The 20,291-nt window shown below is 47.2% G+C and overlaps 1 protein-coding gene across 2 annotated transcripts in view; it reads left to right on the plus strand.

Moving 5' to 3' along the window:
* The window catches only part of MAP2K4 (mitogen-activated protein kinase kinase 4), a 76,475-nt gene that overhangs the window by 40,914 nt on the left and 15,270 nt on the right, over positions 1-20,291 (plus strand). For both annotated transcript variants that reach the window (XM_048323591.1, XM_048323592.1), the window contains 2 exons: positions 4,684-4,858; positions 14,422-14,541. In XM_048323591.1, the coding sequence (XP_048179548.1) occupies positions 4,684-4,858; positions 14,422-14,541 (295 nt within the window). The remainder of the gene's footprint in view (positions 1-4,683; positions 4,859-14,421; positions 14,542-20,291) is intronic.

The following is a 20,291-nucleotide window of genomic DNA, read 5'->3' on the forward strand; positions in this document are numbered from 1 at the left end:
TTCTGCCCCTCTTGCAAGGATGCTGTTTGTTTATGAAAACCAAAAATGTCTTCTTTTGAGAATCCAAAAGCTTTGTGACAGCACCTACATTTCCACCCCTCTAGAAAAAAAGACCAGGACGTTTCTTCTGGAGACTTTTTCCAGTGAAATTCAATTCATAGGGTTGATATGGTGTTAGCGTTGGCCTGCAGGGGCTGAAAACGGTTTTAGAAGTGACACAGACTTGGAGATAGAGGAAACAAAGCTCTGTAGAACCTCTCCAGGCTGTCTGAGAATCTCGGTAGGAACATGTCAGCCGCAGTCCTAAACCGTGTTTGTACGCTGAAGTTGCACAGTGTCATTTGAACCCTGGCCTGGAAGCTTTTTTTGTTAGGATTTACATTTTAATTTTGGCTGATGGACCACAAACCAGTTTTTTAAATGCCAGCCTTTTTACCAAACCTGTGGAGAAGTAGAATATATTCTCATTAATCCTAGTGTAAATAGGAGATTTAATGAGAGACTTCTGAGCAGAATCCAGCACCAGGCAGGCTTGGGAAGCACAGCTGGTTTGCTTGGATCTTTTTGCTTCTGCAGATTTTATTCATGTCAGTTGTACCATCAGATATGCCAACTTTTGGGCTTCTCTGAGTCCTGCAGAGCTCTCAGCAAAGTGAAACAGAGGAGATAGGTAGCTGCCTACATCATCTGCCTGACCTTGCTTCATGTCTGTTGACCTTCAATTTTACTTAAAGAAACCCACCAACTTTTCTCTTCTTCTTTCAACAGTCCTTTTTCATTCCAAGGAAATGCTTGTTTTAAAAAGTTGTGGCCTCCCTGCAGTTGGTTGTTAACAGCAGGGCTCAGGGAACTTTTGCAGCATGTCTGGGAGCTTCCCAAGGTCTCCGTGGGTCTCCACAGAAGATTTTGGGGTCCCTGGCCATCACAGACCTTCCCACACGTGTCCAGCTGCGCAGCTTGTGGCAAGCAGCCTCGTGGCCATGCTGGGCCCGGCGGTGCCTGGCGCCAGCGCCCGCCCGCCTCCTGCCAAGCTGGACACAGCTCTGACAAAGGACAACTGTTTGGAGGAGTTGTTGTCTTGCTTGGTGCTCCTAATCCCTGGAATAACTGCTGTCACAAGCATAGTAACCATCTGCAGTGAGACCGACACATTGGTGCCTTTCAAGTGCAAGGATCGCAGCCACCTCCTCAGCCCCTTTTTTCTTCTCTCTTCAAAAATTTTCAAAAGCAAGATGGGGAGTTGGAAGCTCAAGCCCTGGATGAGTTGTCAGGAGCTGTAGTCACTCTAAGGTGCTTTTGGAAATGCTGCTTTTAACTGTTTGAGGAGTATTTAGCCCACCTTAGCTATTTATATTATTTTTTAAAATCATATATGAAGCCCTGCAAGTCCACCTTGCGCATCCTGAGCATTTGGAGAATGTATGTCCAATTTTGCCCAACATTCCCAGCCTTAGAGAAGGTTAGATTGCACAGCTTAGAAACAAAGTGGTGAGAGAAGGCACATGTCTGCTCACTTTTGTGCAGTCTCTGATGTGCACTGATCCCAGGGACTGGGCACTAACTACTTTTTACCTTCACTAGACCCTTGGCTGTGTTGTTGTCCTGCTGTTCTCTGAAGCAGGCTGCTGTAGTACCCAGAGCACCAGGATGTAGTGCATGGTTTAGGGAGGCTTTTTTGCATTTGAAGGCATATCCACCCTGTGGATTTATGTCCTCATATATCTGCAGCAGTACAAGCATAGACAGATGTCCTGCATTGGTGGTTTAGTTTTTATTGCCTCACTCAGATTTACATCAAAAAATTCCCAATTTAGATCAACACAGAAAGTCTGTGTTCTAGATTTGCATTTTTGATCTCCTTTCTTGGCATGAGAATCCCTTGGGATTTTGATTTACACTGAAAGATTCCGGATACAAAGTGTAGGTTTTTTGACATTAAAAGCAATTATTGCATTCCAGTTATGACTCTTGAGGTGGGCCATGCTGCTTAAAGGAAAACTGCCCTGCTTGCATATGGCAGATCAGCTAAGTGAGCAAAACCTCTATTCAAGTATCTGTCACTCTGTCAAACTGATGGTTTGGTTATTTGACCATTTCCCATGGTATCTGAGAAAAGCTAAGCAGGAGCCGTGGTTGCGAGACAAGGCAGATGGCATCATAAATACATAATGGAAATGAAGCCAAGCTCCAAGACAAGAGGGTTTGGGGCTGGATGGTAATGGTCTGTCTCGATCCAAAGCCCTGGAGAGCTGCAGAGCCCTCAGTGCAGCCCTGGGGAGGGGGTGTTCCTGAGCTCCCACCTTCTTCCCGGCAGCTCGAGGCACCATCCTGCAGCTGCGGAACAATGGCACAGATCTGCTTTCACACCACAGCTGGGGACACACAGGCTGCTTGTGTGACAAGGAAATAATGAATTCCAATTCGCTTTCTCTTCTGGTGCAGGGGCAGAAAAGCAAAGTTTCCTAGTCTGAAAAACAGAGGCAAGAGAGGAGAAGGGTTTAATTGCTTATTTGAGTAAATTACCTCAATGTTTAAATTTTTTAACTGCATGAGAACTTTGATATGAAATGTTATTTTCAAATAAGAGCTGGAAAAGGAGCTCAGTCAGCCAAAACACAACATTTCATGCTCTGTTAAATTTCACCTCTCTGCCGTTTTCCCTCTGCCTTTTTGAAGAGGATTTAGCTCTCAAAGATCGTGCTCCTTCGTGCCCACCAGCTGGCAGGAGGTGAGGCAGGAAATGCCTGTTTGCCTGTGCCTCCTTGGCATGGTGCTTCTCACCTCCCTTCCTCCCTCAAAACAAGAACTATTTTTATGGCACTGACAAAACAGGATGGTGGAGCAGTTAGACAGAAACCAGTTCAGGGGCTCCCAACAGAAGCTGTCTGTGAGACACTTGGCACGTGTGGAGGTCATGTTTCTTTTCTTTTTTTTTTTTTTTTTCCATTTCTTTTTACCTCTGTTCTTTTCTTTTTTGTCATTTTGCTGCCTTATTTTTCATTCATCACTTTTTAGTAAGCAACTTCCATGGAGAACCCCACTGAAGGCAGTGTTTATTATGCACAGGAGCTCTGAGATGGCGTGTCTATCCCACCTGTGCTTGTAGCACTATCAGGTGCTTTCCCAAATCATTCCTAAGTGCAGTGTAGGGAACAGCAGATTGAAATCTTGAGCTGGGCAGGTTAGAGAGCAGCAAACACCATGGCAGGCACAGCCCAGCAGTGGGGAGAGGAGCTGATCCCAAAGGCTTTCGTCGAATGGGTCAAGGGTTCAGGACATGCAGCTGCTCCAAATGTGGCAGCACTAACCCAAAGTGCAGCAGAGGAAGCCATTTGAACTGTAGCTGCTCCAGTCAGTTGGCCTTTTGCCCTCACAAAACCTGGGATCCCAATAAAACCCAGTCCTGGTTGGCTCCCCAGCTGGGTGGTGTTTGCAGCTGCTGGTGACCAACGTGGGATTTATCAGCGCGGAATCAGCCCTGACCTGTTTATTCCTCGGCTGATAAACTCAGTAAGCTCCATGTGTTTGGTGGAATCCTCCGTGTGTGTTCTGCTTGTTGGGCCAGACCCTGGACAGGGAAGTGGGGGCTGGATCAAATATCCAGTGAGTTTGATAGATCTCCCCTGTACACAGGGTGGTCACAAGTACTTGTGTGCTTTAAAATCTGTGTGAGATCAGTGTGCCCTGCAGTGGGAACTGTCTGCAGTGCATCCTGAAAGTGGAAAATGTGGGCTTTTGGCTTACTTTATGACTCAAGAAGTGTGAATCAGCTAATTAACTAATGAAAAACTGAAACTTTGCATGGCATTTTAAGATGAAAAGTGTTGCAAATACTTGTCCATTTCCTACTAATTCAATGGTAGCATTGCTGCATGTGAATGAGCCATTGGGGACACCTTTGAGCTCTTCTGTTCACAAATTTTGGACATTCATCTGTTCCTTACCTGGGCAAATCCTGGTGGCTTCAGTAGGGGCAGGGATTGCCTGAGAAAGTTAATTTGGGTGCTTGGTGAAGACACACTTGAACAGGCAGATTTTGTTTTCATATGTCACAAAGAACTTGTCTTGGTTTTTATAAAAGCTTGGCTCTTTATTTGGTTTTGGATAAATTAAATGATTATCTAAGCGTATTGGGTTTTGGGTTTGGGGGTTATTTTCTTCTTTAATCGCAGTTTTTCATTAAGGACAAACTTTTCCTAAAGTCTCACTGGTTTACCCAGAAGAGCTTTACCTGTATTGATAGAATTCCAGCTGGAAGGGAGGCGGGTGCTGGGATGTGGTGGTGTAGAGCAGCAGGAGCTTTGGGGAGATGGGGCTGGGCGTGCTCTTCTGGCTCTTGGTGCTGCATATTACCAGATCCTGCTCACAGCCTCATGTATTTTGTGCAAAGTAGAAAGAACTGTGTAAATGAGTGCTTAGAATGACTCTATGAGACATATTGAATTTTATGCTGCAGCTGGAGAAACTTATCCTTAATTGAAGCTGTGGGCAAGTGTATGTCATTTTTGATTTAACATTTTCCCTCACCCCTCCACCCCTCACCCCAACCAAAATCCTTCGTGGAGTCAGATTGTTGCTGTAGCTTTGTGAACCCCTCTCTTCTAATGTTTAATCAAGTGCTGAAAAGAGACATTTAAAGACTATTTAAAATGTGGAAAAATTGCTTCCCAATATTTTTGACAGAGAGAGACTGAGAACACACAGCATTGAATCATCAGGAAAATTGAAGATTTCCCCTGAACAACATTGGGATTTTACAGCAGAGGACTTGAAAGACCTTGGAGAAATTGGACGAGGCGCTTATGGTTCTGTCAACAAAATGGTCCACAAACCAAGTGGGCAAATTATGGCAGTTAAAGTAGGTGATGCCCATCCTTACATTTGTACTTCAGTCCATTGGGATGCAGTGTGATGGAGAATTAAGGTTCTTCCATCTAGCACCCATCTACTGCTCTGTTCTATTTATTTCTGGTGTAAAGGCTGCTGTTTGCTGAAACTACAGTGTATAATGGGCATGTTTTCAGGTGATTTGTGAAGTTCTCATAATTGCTGTGCCCTTTTCAAAGTGTCTATCAGGAACCTGCTGTTCTGAGGGGATCACACGTCTCTGGAGACTGATGATGGGGCACGGGCCTTTCACCTCTGGGTCACTGGTTCAGGTACAGCCTAGGCTGGTGGTAGGCACAACTTGACATCTCATAGCTTCTTGGTGTCTTTCGTGAAATAAGGTAATGGCTTAAAATTAGCTGTTTATGTCAGCATATGTGCCATGGTGTGGCCTTGCCAGAAGGAGCTGGAATGGAGTGGATGTTTTCTAGGGAATGTTGTGCTCTTGCTGATGTATGATGGAGTGTCTGCTTTGTGCTTACCATGTCCTGGAGGTGGAAAGTGTAGCAGATTTCTTGACTGTCCATTTTCTACTTTATGCTACCCAAAAACTCACCTTAGAACCAGGAACAGCCTTCTCTCCCAGCTGGGCAATAATCCTCTGTATTGCCACAGCAGTGCTGCTCACTGGGCATTTTTGAGGAGCTGCTTGTCCATGGAGGAGGGCAGCAGCTGTTGTCTCTCTCTCTGGTCCTTTCCTTTGCTCACTGCAGGTTACTAATGACATCTATCTTTTAACTCTGATATCAACTGTAAGTGCTCTCATGGCTCCCAGGAAAAAGCAGAAGTGAGCTATGTAGGAGTCTGTGTTGCTGTCTTTTCCAACTCTCTGTCTTCTTTGGAATATTCCCTGATCGGATCTGGAAACGTTTGCCCTGCTGATTTCACATGCCAGGCAGACGTATCTCAGCCCCAGCTCCAGCTGCTCTGAAATAATTCATATCTGTCTCTAGTGTGTCAGGTTACTGGAGTAACCCCCATCCTTTGGTCTTCTCCAGTACATCCTGACTTCCTCGCAGTGGTGGGATCACTGGTTAGGTCTCTTGAGTGTTTTGGATCACCATGCAGTGCTGTTTCAACCTGGGTTTGAATCCCTAAAAGTCTCCAGCGGAACTCGAGGTTGCCTGTAGCTAAAGGCTGGTTTCTTTCAGTTGCCTTTGGTAGAACTCAGGGATGTAGTCTGCAGATGACAGGTTGAAAAACACTGGTATAGTGCAATGATTCCTGGACACCTCCATCTTCTCAGACCCCGGGTGTGTGACCTGGGTACCTGCAGTTCTGCTGAGAGTGGCCATGGGTGTGAGGGGGGCACACCCCCAGAGCTGAGTGGCTGTTTCCCGGAGCTCTGCTGTGGCTACAGCCATGCGGAGAAGGGCATTTTGTTGGATTAGCTCGTGCTGTGGAGAAGATGTGTCTGCTGACACAGGGGTTCTCTTGTCCCACACTGTTTGCACAAGGGCTTTTCAGCGCCCTGGGTGAATCTTGTCAGTGTCAAGGGCCCGTGGTGCAGGTACAGCCATGTGGGAGGCAGAAGGTACCAGTCTCCATGGCTGGAGATGGCATGGCTCAGCATGTTGAGCTGGCTTTCCCAAGGAACAAGGTGTGTTCTGAACCTCAGGAGGATTCTGGGCTTGGGGGCTCACTTTTGAACAAGTAAATTTGATTTGTTTACAGTGACTAAACTGTGAAATGTTAAAGCTGTGGGCTGGGCTGGTGCCACCTTCTTTTCTCTGACCCTCTTTCTTTTGGGTGGACATGGCTAGGCCTGCTGGGGAAGAAAGGTTGGAGGGTTTGGGCAACAGCATCATTTCTGAAACAGTAGTGGTAAGCGACTGTTCTGTTTGTCCCAGTGGGGAGTAAACACCAAATTGAGCAAAGGAAAACCTGTGGGTGGAACAGTCAGTGAGGCCTCCAAGGCAGCAGCAGCAATTGCCCAGACTGGATGGTGCAGTTCTTTGAGATGAAGTTTCAGGATGGGGCTAAGCTTGGACTAGTGACTAGTTCATCCCACACTCCTCAGACTTTCCTTTCTCAGCCTCCTGATGCTTTTGGGGCAGCCATGGTTGTGCATTAATCTTCCTGCTCCTCCTCTATCTTAATCTGTCCACGTTGGGGACTGTTGCCCTCCTGCTCTCTCTTTCTCTCAAGCTTTGTGGTCTTTTCACCATGGAACTGTTGCCTTTAGCCATATGTTCTTCTACATAAAGCTCTTCTGTAAGAGAAGTTTGAGAAGGGAAACTGTGTTTTGTGAAAATGTGTCAGTTTAGTGAGGTCTTGGCTATGATCTCCGTGACACCTGCAGCTCTGTGGTGTGGCACCATGCTGGGGACAGGCAACAGGAACCCTTTACAGCTGGATTGTGGTGTCTGCTTATTTGGTTGGGCTGCTGTCCCTCCTGTGCTTCCCCAAGAGCAGCACCAGTGCAGCAAGCCAAGCATCCTTGGAAGGACAGCGTAAGGAAACAGCTTTGTGGAGGCTGCAAGCCAAAAGTTGCCTGTTCAGCTCACTAGATGCAGAGAAAATTGGTACAGGCACCTGTCCCAACTGCTCCTCCATTCTTCTCCACCACTCCCCAAATTTCCACTACTGTTGCTGCAAATTCCCAGCACAGTCAGGAAATTCCTACCCCACTTCTGGAAGGGCCACGTCCTGCTTGCAGCTACCATGACCAGGCTTGTTTCGCCCCATTCTACCACAGGGAGATTCAAATCCTCCTTGTTCTGCAAGTGTGCAGCTTGAAATATTGCTCATTTCCCCCTTGCTGGAGTCTTCCTCTGGCTGAAGGCAGCTCCTGCTGTGCCAGGCTAGCTGAGCACCTCTGGACACTCATCCTTGCACCCCAAAAGTGTGGCTGCCAGAGCATATCTTCAGATCCTGTTCCCAGCTCCTTTCTCTGGCTTTTTGTAGCCTGTCATGCCTTTGCCCAAGGAACAGTTCCTTGACACTTCCCAAGCTTTCCCCTGCTTGGTGCATGTGGCTCCTGTGCCCCCAGGGCTCCCCCAGCACAGCCTTTTTTTTGCTGCACATCCAGTTTTTCTTACCACTGAAGGAAAATAATTCCTGAGGGCTGAAATATCACCAAAATAACTTAAGGTCTGCAGGTGGAGACACTGTTTTCTTTCATTTTTCCCTGTAACGCATTTTGGTCTATCAGCCCATGGGTCCTGGCAGATGCAATCCTGGCACCTTTAATGAGTCTCCTGGCATGGGCAGGGCTGCCAGGCCCTGGGTGAGTCAGAAGGCTTTTCATCTGTGCTCCAGAGTCAGTAGCAAAGGAAGAAAATGAGCCTGAAATGGGCCTCGTCGTGTCGCTGGCTAAAACCACTGCAGCAAGGCTTCAGCTGGTGGAGCATGGCTGGGATGATGAGCTCCTGGTGAGTCCTGCTGCTCCTCCCTCTCCTTTAGCCTTGGTCGTTCTCTGTGAATACTTGTTTCAATGACAAAAAGACATTCTGTACCTCTTTGGGAATAGGCTGAAGGCTGGAGTGGGCTGCAGGAGCAGGGACCTGGTGCGCCTGTTGCTGCCACCTGCAATTGTTTGTGCATCCCTTACGCTTTCTGCCACAGAGAGCCTCTTCCTAGAGCTATCAGGAGAAGGGGCAGAAGATGAAGGAAAGAGGGGTCCAACTCAAGAGGATTTGTGTTCAAACCTTCCTCATTTTTGCCCCTGGAAAATGTTGCATTATGTTTTCCTAATCTTCCAAATTTTTTTTTTTTCCCCAAATAAAAACCAGTCCTTTCATTCTTTAGGTCACTTCCTTTCAGATCTTCCTGGAGATGCACCTTTTTGCTCTGGGTCAGCTGCCATCACAGTCTTCCTGTCACTGAAAATACCCTTTTCATTTTCTTGAGGATTTATTGGCATACGAGGTTAAGACTTTCCCAGGTGGAAAAAGGAACAGCCCAATTTTGTCCAGGGCCAGATCTGGCTATGCAAACTAATAATTGCAAGGCCAGTTTGCATGCTAAATCCTCACCCGGTCAGGTTTCTCTTCCTGGCTCCTCATTTTCCTTGGAGAGGTCTCTTTTCCTGGCTGGTGTTTGTGTGCCGCACCAGCTCTTTGTGACCTGCCCTTGTTGGACTTCCAAGTCTACCCACTATCCTTTGATTTTGCTTCTGCTTTCTTGTTTTTGTGTTAGTCTGGCTTTTCCCAGTCTGTGGCAGTCCGTAAGTGACTTGTGACTATTTGTCCTGGGCTTCTCCACTGTGCAGAGAGCCCTGGTTCCTCCTCAGGATCTGCTCCAATGCTGTCACTCCTGGTTTTGTCTGAGAGGCTCCACAGTCTGTGCAATTCTCCAGCCCTTTTTGCGTTTGCCCTCCAGCATCACCACATGGTGTTGTCCCAGCTGCTCCAGGGACTGTGCCTCCTCTTCCATGAGGGTACCACAAATGAGAGGCACGTAGAGAAGCCCCATTTATTTGGGTGAAATGTTTTCTTGGGGAACTCACCCAGCTGCTGGGGGGTGTAATTTCTGTCCTGAGGTTTCCTTCTGGCCCTGGTGATAGTTCACACAAAAAGGGTGTTTTAAAAGATCCCTGGAATTTAAATGAAAAAAAAACCAAAACCATAGCCCAAACTGGAATGAAAGCTGGGGAGCATTCTTCCAGTTAGAGCAGGATGCTCTGCTTTGCACTGAAATACTGTACATGGTGTGGGTTTTATTAGCCAGGTACTTCACCATGCCTCTGGAAGGCTGGGAAAGCTGCTTGTTTGAAAAGTTCATAAAATAAATAAGCACATATTTAAAATAGTCAACCTTTGATGTGTTGGGTGGCTCCTGTGCAGGTCAGGAGCCTAAACACAGCAGTGGTGTCCGAGCATCTGGTGTTCCTGGCAGTGATGTCTGAGCCTCAGGCTCAGGCAGGAGGTCTTCACCTCCTGCTCCTCAGCTCTTCTGCCCGGCAGCAAGGACCACCTTGGACGTCTGGGGTTCACTATCAGCAGCTTCTGCCAGTTTCATTTGAACCAGTTCAGCTGGCTGAGAAATACATCACCAAGAGACGAGTGGAGTGGTTTGTGCTTTGGTTGACCTTCAAGCTTATCACAGCCCCATGGAAGCATCTTGCACTTCTTTTTAATTGCATTACTTTTCTGTCAGGAATGGTTACAGCTGGGAGAGTAACCCAGCTGAGGGAGAGGGTGTTTCTGTCCAGTGTTCAGTTTTCCCCCACCCCAAACAAAAGTGATTTTCAGCTGTAGGCCAGAATTTTCTGGATCTTCCAATATCCTCAGCCTGGTTGATTTAGTCCCACTCTGCAGTATTGCCTGGTCCAGCCTCCAGTTACAGTCAGTGTCCTCAGCCATTGTTGCTGGTTTCCTGTGTTCTCTTTAGTTTAACACTATTTTTGACATGCTCTACTTCTGCTCTAAACTTGTCCTAAGGAAATCAGAAGCATTTTCAAGATCAGTTGGGTAATCGGAGGTGTCAAACCCATAAAAGATCCCTGTTCTTCCTGGAGAAGCCAGTAAGCCATGGAGCTGTTTCTTGTTCAGAGCACAGTGCCTCTTGTACATCATTTTGCCTGTAGTCAGTGCTTGTTCTCTCATCCACAGCCTTAAACCAGAAGTTCCTGTCTGACTTTCTTAGATTTCTTGATGGCAGTCTCACAGCAGAAGGAGTTTCCTAAGCATCAAACACCCCTGAGAGCAGAAATTCAGCATTTATTCATACCTCCATGACTCCTCCATCCTTACCTGGATGGCTGATAGCCCATAAAGGCCCATCAGAATAACACATTATTATATTTAGCTCCATCCAGGGGCAAATTTCTGTCCTTCCCATGCCCATATAACTTCTGAAGAAAAGTGTTGGAGTTTTATTGCCAAACCATCTTTGTAATTCTTCACACAATTGAGTTCCTTCTCCCAAAGCGACACCTTCAGAATTTTCTTTTTCAGTCATCTGTTTAGGTCTGCTGGCTGAGAGTTGGGGAAACCAAACCAGTGTTCCCAGCCCTGCTGGTGGGGTAGCTGGGGAGGGAGTGGGTAAGGGCTGGAAAGGAATGCTGAGAGAGAGCCTCATCACAAGAGGTTGGAAACCAGTTGCAATCTACTTCAGTCAGCAGTAAATGTGTTTCAGATGGGGAGATAGATACTCCCATCCTCAGCAGTGACTGGGCAAACCCTCCTTTTCTCCCTGGTTTGTTGTCCCAAATCGCTGCCATGCCATGGAAGGACCACTTCTCCCATGACACTGCCAGGCACTGCTGTGCTGAGCTTTCTGCTGAGGACACAGGTGAGCCCCGTGCTCAGGACAGTGCTGGGTTGTCTCACAGCTTAAGGAGCTGAGTTTCAGTTTGGTGTTTACAGCTTTTTTTCCTTTTGTCCCTTTTTTTTTTTTTTTTAAATTTTTTTTTTCAACCAGTCACTTCACATTGCACCTGAATCTGTCTGTGTGCATATTGGGCTGGATGATGTCTCTTCTGTTTTGGGTCCAGTTTCTGGAATCTGCCTGGTTTTAGGTTTCGGAGTGGCACAATCCACAGCACAGATTGTACTTTTGCTGTTGATGCTGCTCAGAGCATGGCTTCAGAGCTCTTCTTCCTGGTGTTGGAAGGCTTTGTCCTAACCTGCGTTTGAATTAAAAGGGCTGGAGAATTTTCTCCTAGAGGATTTGGTACAGTTTAAATTGGAGGCCAACAAGGACTTGTTAAAAAGGAGGCTCCATAAGCTTCTACTAAAAATCCCCCTTTTTCCATCCATGGCTTGTTTGGCCATGGGGTCACTTGTCAGTGACTTACCAGTGGCTGCCTGCAGGAGAGTGCCCAGGCTGAGAGCTGTAAGGCCTGAAGTGAAGCCAGCCCCTGTCCATCCCTGTCTGAAGTGCTGCCTTCAAGCAGCTGCCTCACCTTGTGTCTTCCTTCCCTGCCATGTCCCATGTCCTTCGGGCAGTGTGTCTGTGGGAGCTCTGCAGTGCTTTGTGCTGTGCCTTGGTTTCAGGTAGCAGGTTCTATCATGGCTCACGTGCTATTTGGGTGGTGACTGCTGTTGACTTCACTCACCTTCCCTGTTCTGCTGGTGAACTGGGAGTGCTGGGCTGCAGCAGGCTCCCTGGCACACTGCAGCTAAACAGAGCCAGCTTGTCCAGCCTGGGCTGACCCTATCTGTGTGCTGCACTGCATGCTGCTCCTCAGAGTTCTCCCCTTCTCTTCACTTTGCCAGTCTCCAGCACTGTTGTGTGAGACCTCCCAATCTTGTATCATGTCATTCCTTTCACTCCCTGAAGCAGTATTTGTTGGAGTTGGCTTCTCAAGCTGTCCTTTGGCTCCTGTGTCTGCCTGGACCTCTGCCCTGTAGCTGACCCACTGTCTGTGTTCTGGATCCTCTGCCAGCCCTTTTTTTGCCGGGAGCTCATGTTTGGGAAGAGGAGTTTGGGTTCAGTGTTGTTCTGGAGTGCCATTAAAGTTGCCTCCACCATACAGCATGGTGGAGAACCATTTCACATGGTTTCCAGAGCTGGAGAAGTAACAGCAGAGCAGGAATGTCAGAGGAGGGAGGAGATGCTTTGAGGAGGAGCTGTGGGCTTTGAGGAGGATGCTGTGGGGGTGGCTGTGACAGGATTGTGCAGGTGCAGGGGGAATGCAGAGCAGGGCTGGGACAACGCTCAGATGACCAGGAAGGAGGCTTTTTGGAGACAGACATGGAGTGGGCACAGAAGGAGGATACAAGTTACAGTATGGAGAAAAGCTCCTTTTGGTTTCCTCACCAGAGGTGACCTTTCCAGTGTGGGTCATGTCTCAGTGAGAGACTGAGCTATTGGTCATGGGTCTCACCACGGTGGCTTTGGCATCCATCACCTTCCGTGGAGGTCAGAGCAGTGGCATTTCCATTTCACACAGTGCTGCTGGTGCATCACCTGGAGAGAGGCATTCACTCTGCTCGGCCTCCAGCCTCTCGGGGGGATTGCAGAGCTTTGTATGGTGAGGGCACAAGAGCAGGAAATAGCCAGTGACTGTCTGAACTTGAGTGCAACAGACCTGAACCAGTGACCTGGAGGTGAAGTGTTTTAGTTCTGTTCCTGGCCCGTTGAGCTGCTTCTTGCTCTGTTGGTGACACAGAGCCCCACCTGCTCAGCACATCACGGGTATTACGGACTGTGGGTGCTGGACAAGTGTCCTGACAGGTCCCCCAAGAACTTTAGAATTCACAGGGTGGGAAAAGGGCAATATAAACATAGCATTTACTGGTGTAGGCCAAACTAGAGGTACTAGAACATTAAGAACAAGTGGTTAAATACCAAAATACCAGGATACACTACAGGTAAGGAAAATTACAGTGTTGATACTGTCCTTGCTTTGTGTGGGTCATCACAAAATAAGTCCTAAAGTACATAATTGTGCCCTGTTTCACGTGTGGTGCCATATGAATGGCCAACCTTGAAAGTACCTTCATACACCTGGCCTGTGCTGGCTGATGTGTGGTCCTGATGCCACCAGCAGTTGCCCACGGGGCCGCAGTGTTGGTGAAATGGGTGCTAGCATCTTGCAGATTTTTTCCCTGAGCTTGAATAATTTTTCCTTCTTGGATAGCCATGTAGTTTTTGTCCCTGAGGAGGGTCCTGGCTACCTCTGTTGCTTGGGACTTCTTGCCAGGTATTTTTTCTTGGGGTTTTTAATGGTTTTTCAACATGAGTCACAGCTTCAGGATCACGATTTCCTCACTTGTGATTCAGGGAATGTATTAATTAGTGCAAGATGTTAAATATATCTGTAAAATCACATGAAAAACTGTGGATGGTTGTCTCCATCCTTCATTTAACCGGTCATGTTTGAAAACGTAGTTTTCGCTTTTGAAATCTGCATTGTTCTTTCAAGCCCAAATGAGACTTCTCATAATATATAGTATATATATAAAGAATAGTATGTGCATAGATATATCTCTCTATATACACGTGGGGTATATATATATATACACACACACAGTATCTTTTATACAGTGTTGATGTTCCCTAGGCCAGTACTAGGTAAAGGATTGTTAGTTTTTTGAGAAGAGCTCACAGGACTGCTGCCCATCATTAAGATTACCAGAGAAATGTGTTCCCTGGGTTATGTGACAGTCCCTTCTCCGCAGCCATGGTGGAGGCTGTTGAATGAGCCTTTTTGGCTTCTGTGCTTAGAAATTTTAAACATAATGTTCCTTGGTTAAATTTCAAACCAGTCTTCAAGCCCCGTCCAACATGGCTAAGAACTGTGTGGGAATTTGTTTTGAAATTAAAGCTTGGATGTGGTGTTTTGCTGTAGTTTTCAATGAAATTTCAGCTCTTTAATTTCTTTCTGACATTTCATCTGAAAATGTTGATGCTTATGCAAGGACTGAGGGTTTAATAGTCTGATTAAACAGCTTTAGAAGTTCTAGAAGTTCCATTTCTTATTTGAGAACACTGCTTGATTCTCTAGAGTGTTTTTGAGCATGCCTGGGGGGACTGCCTGCTCTGCTTGGCTTTGGGGTCCCGGTCATGTGTCTCCATCAGCAGGGCTGAGGATACAGTAATGGCACGTAAGTGATAAAGTCTCTGCCACTCTTCCTCTTCCAGAGAATTCGGTCGACAGTGGATGAAAAGGAGCAGAAGCAGCTTCTGATGGACCTTGATGTAGTGATGCGAAGCAGTGACTGCCCGTATATTGTTCAGTTTTATGGCGCGCTCTTCAGAGAGGTGGGCACCCCAGACTTGCTTCGTTTGTCGCACAGTTTGGGTTTTACCTTGTTTTTTCCCTTTGTAATTTCAAGCTCGTGCTAAGGAGGAGAAAATTGATTCATGTTAGGTTTCTTGGTTCTCCACTTTTACTCAGTGGTATTTAGCCAGGAGACCCAGGTGTCTGGCCACTGCTGAGCAAGCATTTGGTCCCTTTGCAACAGGAGTTTTGGAGATGAATGTTGAAACCTGACTGCTGCTGCTTCTCCTTCTTCCTGTAGCTCTTCTGCAGGCTTGGATTATCCCTACTCCTGTAATTGCTCTATTGTTGAAACTGCCACAGTACAGGGAGACAGACATGGAGCCCCTGCCTGTTTTCCACTACTTCATCCCAAATCCAGTACCTCTGCTCAAGGGAAGAAGGAAAGTAGAGACCTAAGGGCTGCAGGTGGCCTTTGGGGATTATCAGGCATAGCAGCCTGTGCAGAGTCTTGTGGGGTTTTACTGGGGAACTTTCAGAGAGAGGTCAGTGTTGTAGGTAAAGCCCAAAACTGTGTCTGAATAATCAATTCCTGCTTCTAGAGAGTCTGCCTCTAATTTTTCCAGGTCACTCCTCTGGCTTTAAATCTCATTTTCTAAAATAAGCATAATAATCCTTCCTTTTCTCATGCTATGCTTTTTCTGATCTTTTTGAACACAGAGGCATTTTAGGCCAGTAGGCATTGTCCATGTTCACACAGTACAAGCTCCTACCACATGTGGAGCCTCATCTCGGCAGGAAATTTCCAGCTTTGCTGAGATGCAGGTGACAAGGCTGTCAGCTGGTGAGAGGAAAGGTCTGTGGACAAAACAGTGTCTTGCCAGATGCTGATGAGCAACATGCTCAGTGCTGTGCAAGCCTGTCGTCTCCCTTCATCTTTGGGCACATCCCAGGAGGTAAATGTAAATACATAAACAATATGAAAACTTACCTTCAACAGCACCCAGATGTCAGCCTGGCTGCACTCTTTGTCTTGTCCAGAAATCTCATCGTCCAGCAGCCAGGCAGGGCTCCCAGGGCTCCTTGGATGCTGTGGAAAAGTTTCTGGGAAAGGTTTCATTTCTCTTGTTGGAGTGAAATCCTCTTTTTCCCCCTTCAGCACAAGTGGTGTTTGCTTCGGAGATGAAAGCAGCCTCCCCTCTCCTCGGTCCCTCACTGCCTGGGTGATGTTCCAAGTCACGGAACCTCAAGGGTACACAGGGCGAGCTGGGAGGCTCCTGTAAAGTTTTCTGTCTTGTCCTATTAATTACTCTTTCCAATATTCAGTAGAATCTTCATCTTTTAAAGATAGGAAAGCATGACAGCAGAGAAACACAGAAAGGGGAAAAAAGGAATTTCACCAGGCTGTTTGGACCTGTGTAACCCCCCCAGTCTGCTTATCAGATCTGTTCTCAAATAACTGTGGAATTTCCAGGTCACTGCTGCACCATCCCCTGGGGTGTAAGAGCTCCTGGGACATTGCTAAAGACTGAAACTCTCTCAGGAAATCTGCAGCAAACTATGTAAAACAAAGCTCTTTGTTCCAGCATTTCAAGGTGAAAAGTAAGGAAATTCTTTTGGGATTGCCTACTCTGAGCTGGGATTCAGGTTCTCTGGATATGGATGGAGCAACGAAGGAGAAATCTTCTTTACCTGCTCCTAAAAAGTGAAGGGCTTCCATGTGAGCCTCTTTACAGGAGTTTTAACACACTGAATAGGCAGCTTGTGCAGTCAGAGGGTTGGCAGGATCCGAGCAGCTCCAGGAGAAGCAGCAGGGCAGCTGGCACGAGGGGAAGGCAGGCAGCCTTCCACAACAGTGAGCGTTTGATGTGGAGAGGCAGAGCTAAGCTCTGGGATCCTGACAGTTTGGGAATACTAAACCAAATTGGATAAAATTATGCAAGGTCTTACTTTGTAGCCAAACAAGTGTCCCAGCTTGCAGTCAGGGGAGTAGCTGTGAACACAAGTTCCTGCGGCAGCCTCTGTGAATGCCAGAAGTTTGATTTGGAAAGGCAGAAAAAACTACATGAATATTTCTCCCTGCAGTTGTATTTTGTCTTGCTTGTTCCACATTTTGTGATAGGGAAAGTCTTCTCTGGGTCCTGCTTGTCCCTCAGCAGGCAGCACCTGAACCCATATCGTTTGCTGCCTGTTCTTCAGTCAGAAGGGACATTTCTGTTACTGTATGTGTGTGCATGCGATGGAACGTGTAACAGTGCAAAAACCTCACGTTGATTACCAGGTACAGGACTTTGAGCTCATTGGCACCCACTAGATGAGATTAAATTGCCTGTTCAATGAAACAAAAACAGAGCTGAAAAAGTAAAAGACAGTGTTTCAGTCTATGCATGGAATCAGGGGCTTCAGAGCACCATGCCCAGCACATGGTTGGCTTTTTGGGCTGCAAGCACATGTTACAAGCTCATGGCCAGTTTGTCATCCACCTGTGTCTCCCAGCCCTTCTCCTCAGGGCTGTTCTCAATCCCATCATCATTTATACTGCTGAGTGCCTGACCCAAGTGGAGGGTCTTACACTTGTTGAACTTTATGGGGAGTTCCCACTGGCCCCAAGAGACCAGCTGGTTTTCCTATACTGCACCTAGGAGAGCCCAGAGTCCTGCTGGTGTACACAGAGCTGTCCCATCAGCTATCAGAGATCTGATTGAAGAGGATCTGGCTACATGTGCTCATGTGTTTCCTCTCAAGGCTGTACTTACTGGATGGGGGAAGAAAAAAAGATGATTGACAGGGGTTCTGCAAACATTTCACTTGAGTCTCTCCTTGTGAGAAAAGAGGAGCTGTGGGCTGAGCCCACAGGGCTGCACTGGGACCCCCAAGAGTTTGGCCCTCAGCATAGCTGTTTTAAGAGGTTTTTAGGTCTGAGGAAAAAAAAAATGCTCTCTTCTTGCATGTCTGCTACAAGCTTTAGAGCTGCTCTGGTTTGAAACAGTGCCTGTAAGGCTGGGAATGTTTGGGTAGTTACCCATGACCACACTAGTGGCTCTTCAAAGTATCTGTTCCAGTTGTTTTTCTTCTTAAAGAGGGGAAGAGGAAAGAAGCCTTATCTGACTTGGAATCTCAGGAGTGACTCCTACACAGTGCAAGTGTAGCTGAGCCAAGTTTAAACCAACAAGTTCAATACTTGATAAAATTATTCAATGAAAAATTCATTGCAAGTTGCAGAACATGCCTAGGAAGCTGGGTGAATCAGCCCATGGGGAACTTCTGCTGGCAGGACAGAAGAGCTGGGATGGATGTGTTGGTAGCACAGTGCTGGGATGGTGTGAATTGCTGACATAGCCTTGCTCAGTTGTTTGATCTCTTTGCTGTTGATGCACCTCACCCTGTTTCTATGGAAATCCTTGACTGTGTTGCCATCCCTCAGCGCATCTGTCCCCGTGGTCAGTCCCTGCTCTGTAGGAAAAGTGTCCTGTGTGCCACGTAAGGATATATGGTGGTGACATTTGTCAGTCTCTCTCACTAGTGTAGCTGGAGCTTGCTGGCTGCCCCTGCAGTGAGCAGATGTGATAAACCTTCAGCATTTGCATCATAGAGTGATGGGTGTTGGAAGGGACCTCTGAGGTTACCTTTTCCAACGCCCATGATCAGCTGGGGCCACTTGACCAGGATTGTGTCCAAATAGCTTTGGAATATCTCCAGGGATAGAGTCTCCACAGCCTCCTGGGGCAACCTGTGCCAGTGACTAATCCCCCTCACAAAAAATGTTTCCTCATGTTCTGAGGGCACCTCCTGTGTGTCACGTTGTGCCATGGCCGTGCTGCTCGGCACCACTGCGAGAGCCTGGCTCCATCCCCTGTGCAGCTTCCCCTCAGGTTGATGAGATTCCCCTCAACCTTCTTCAGGCTGAACAGTCCTGGCTTTATCAGCCTTTCTCATGGGAAAGATGCTCCTGTTCCTCAGTCAGCTTAGTGGCCCTTTTCTGGAGTCCCTCTTGTACTGGGGAGCCCAGCACTGGTCACAGCACTCCAGGAGTGGCCTCACCATTGCTGGATCGAGGGGAAGGATCACCTCCCTCCACCTGCTGGTGATGCTTTGCCTCATGCTGTGATCCTTCAGCCCAGCATTGTTGGCTCATGTTCAGCTTAGTGTCCACCTGGCCCCACAGGTCCTTTCCTGACCAGCTGCACTCCAGATGGATGACATCTTTGTGACACCTGCTCCCTTGTCGATGGGAGTTCTCTGCATTGAGAAGCTGAAGCACCTCCATTGCTTGTGAAGCAGCTTTTGTGTCTGTCCTGGGCAGAGATATTTTGAATTAAATGCACAGGGTGTTCCTGGACATTTTTTGGAATGTCTACAAGATGTGCATTAGCATCTGGTAATCTAATACCCAATAGGGACTGAAATACAATCATTGGAAGAATATCTCTAACAGGAAGAGAAAATTAAAGCGCTTTTGTCGTTTTATGGTCGGAAATCAACCTGACCTAAGAGCAAAATTTAAAGTGAAGCTTTCACTAGGGTGGTTTTGTCCTCACAGTTCACAATGGAGTAGGACTGGCCCATGCACATCAGCACTTCTTGGGATTTGGTCAGGAAGGGGGGCTGAGTGCCCATTGCCCAGCCAGCCTTCCTTTTTCTTCCGGTTAAAATTCACCAGTTTGCCGAGGGGTAAGGCTCTCCAACTCCCAGGAAGAGTTAGCCTGTGGAGTTTTGGATCTTGCCACCAGCCTTAAGGAAGCTGCATAGTGGAAAATGCCTGTTACCTTTTTCCATTGATCTTGCTGACATGAATTCCTGTAGGTCAGGTAGGTTTTTACATTACCAGATCAATAAATACCCCCATTCAGTTCTGTGTGGCACTTACTTCAGGAGACAAGTAAATCAAGTCTTTCCTGGGGTGCTTTGGATCATAAAGGGGGCTTTTTTATGCTTAAAAATTACCACTGGACAGCAATTTGTTGTACTTACTTGAGGTTTCAGTCCCACACCCATCCCAACCCCATGATGCAGAGTACACGTGAAGCCTCTGTCACGGTAATGGCCCTGCTCAAGTGTTGTTCACTCAGTTTGTTTTGCTGTCCAGCTGTTGTAACCTGGGCAGTGGAAGCCACTCACAATACTGGTGCAGTGGACATAAACACAAGGCTGCAGGTGGTCAGTGGTATTCTGGCTCTCTAGAACCAGTCTAGTCCCCCCCAGTCTCAGTAGACTAGCCCAGGAATGTAGCCCTGTCCCAATTTTTTTATAAAGCTGATCAAAACAGAAGCAGTTTTTGAATGATCCTGTGGCCAGTAGAACCAGTCCATGAGAGAGAGGCTGTTCTCACTGCAGACAGCTCATAAAGCTCTGGTGGGCTTCCAGTCTCACTTGGTTTATGCACATCACTGGCACTGGAGCCACGTTGCTTGCTCTGAGCCACTCTCCATTGTATGGAAGCGCTTCATCTGCACGTTGCCTTTGTTGCTAGTGCAGAAAAGAGAAATTTTATACATGCATTGCCCAATTTAATTTCTGCAGTTTAAATCTGAACAGTTCCTTAGCCAGCTTCCTCCATAGCCAACTACAGTCTCTAACAGCCCAGGTTCACCTTTTTCCAGGTCATGCCCTCATCCTGCTGTGCTGCTCTGGCCTCTTTCACTGTGATGTCTCCATGTCTGTCACAGCACTTACTCCATCTGCTGCTTTTTTTTGGTGAAATGAGAGTTTTCTGGACTCAGGCTTGTAGCAGCCCTTGAGTGGATGACATCAGCTCCTGCTTTGCCTTGAGCTGATGTGAAAAGCTTGGTGC

This window comes from Corvus hawaiiensis, chromosome 19, assembly GCF_020740725.1.
Source record: "Corvus hawaiiensis isolate bCorHaw1 chromosome 19, bCorHaw1.pri.cur, whole genome shotgun sequence".
Taxonomy (NCBI): domain Eukaryota; kingdom Metazoa; phylum Chordata; class Aves; order Passeriformes; family Corvidae; genus Corvus; species Corvus hawaiiensis.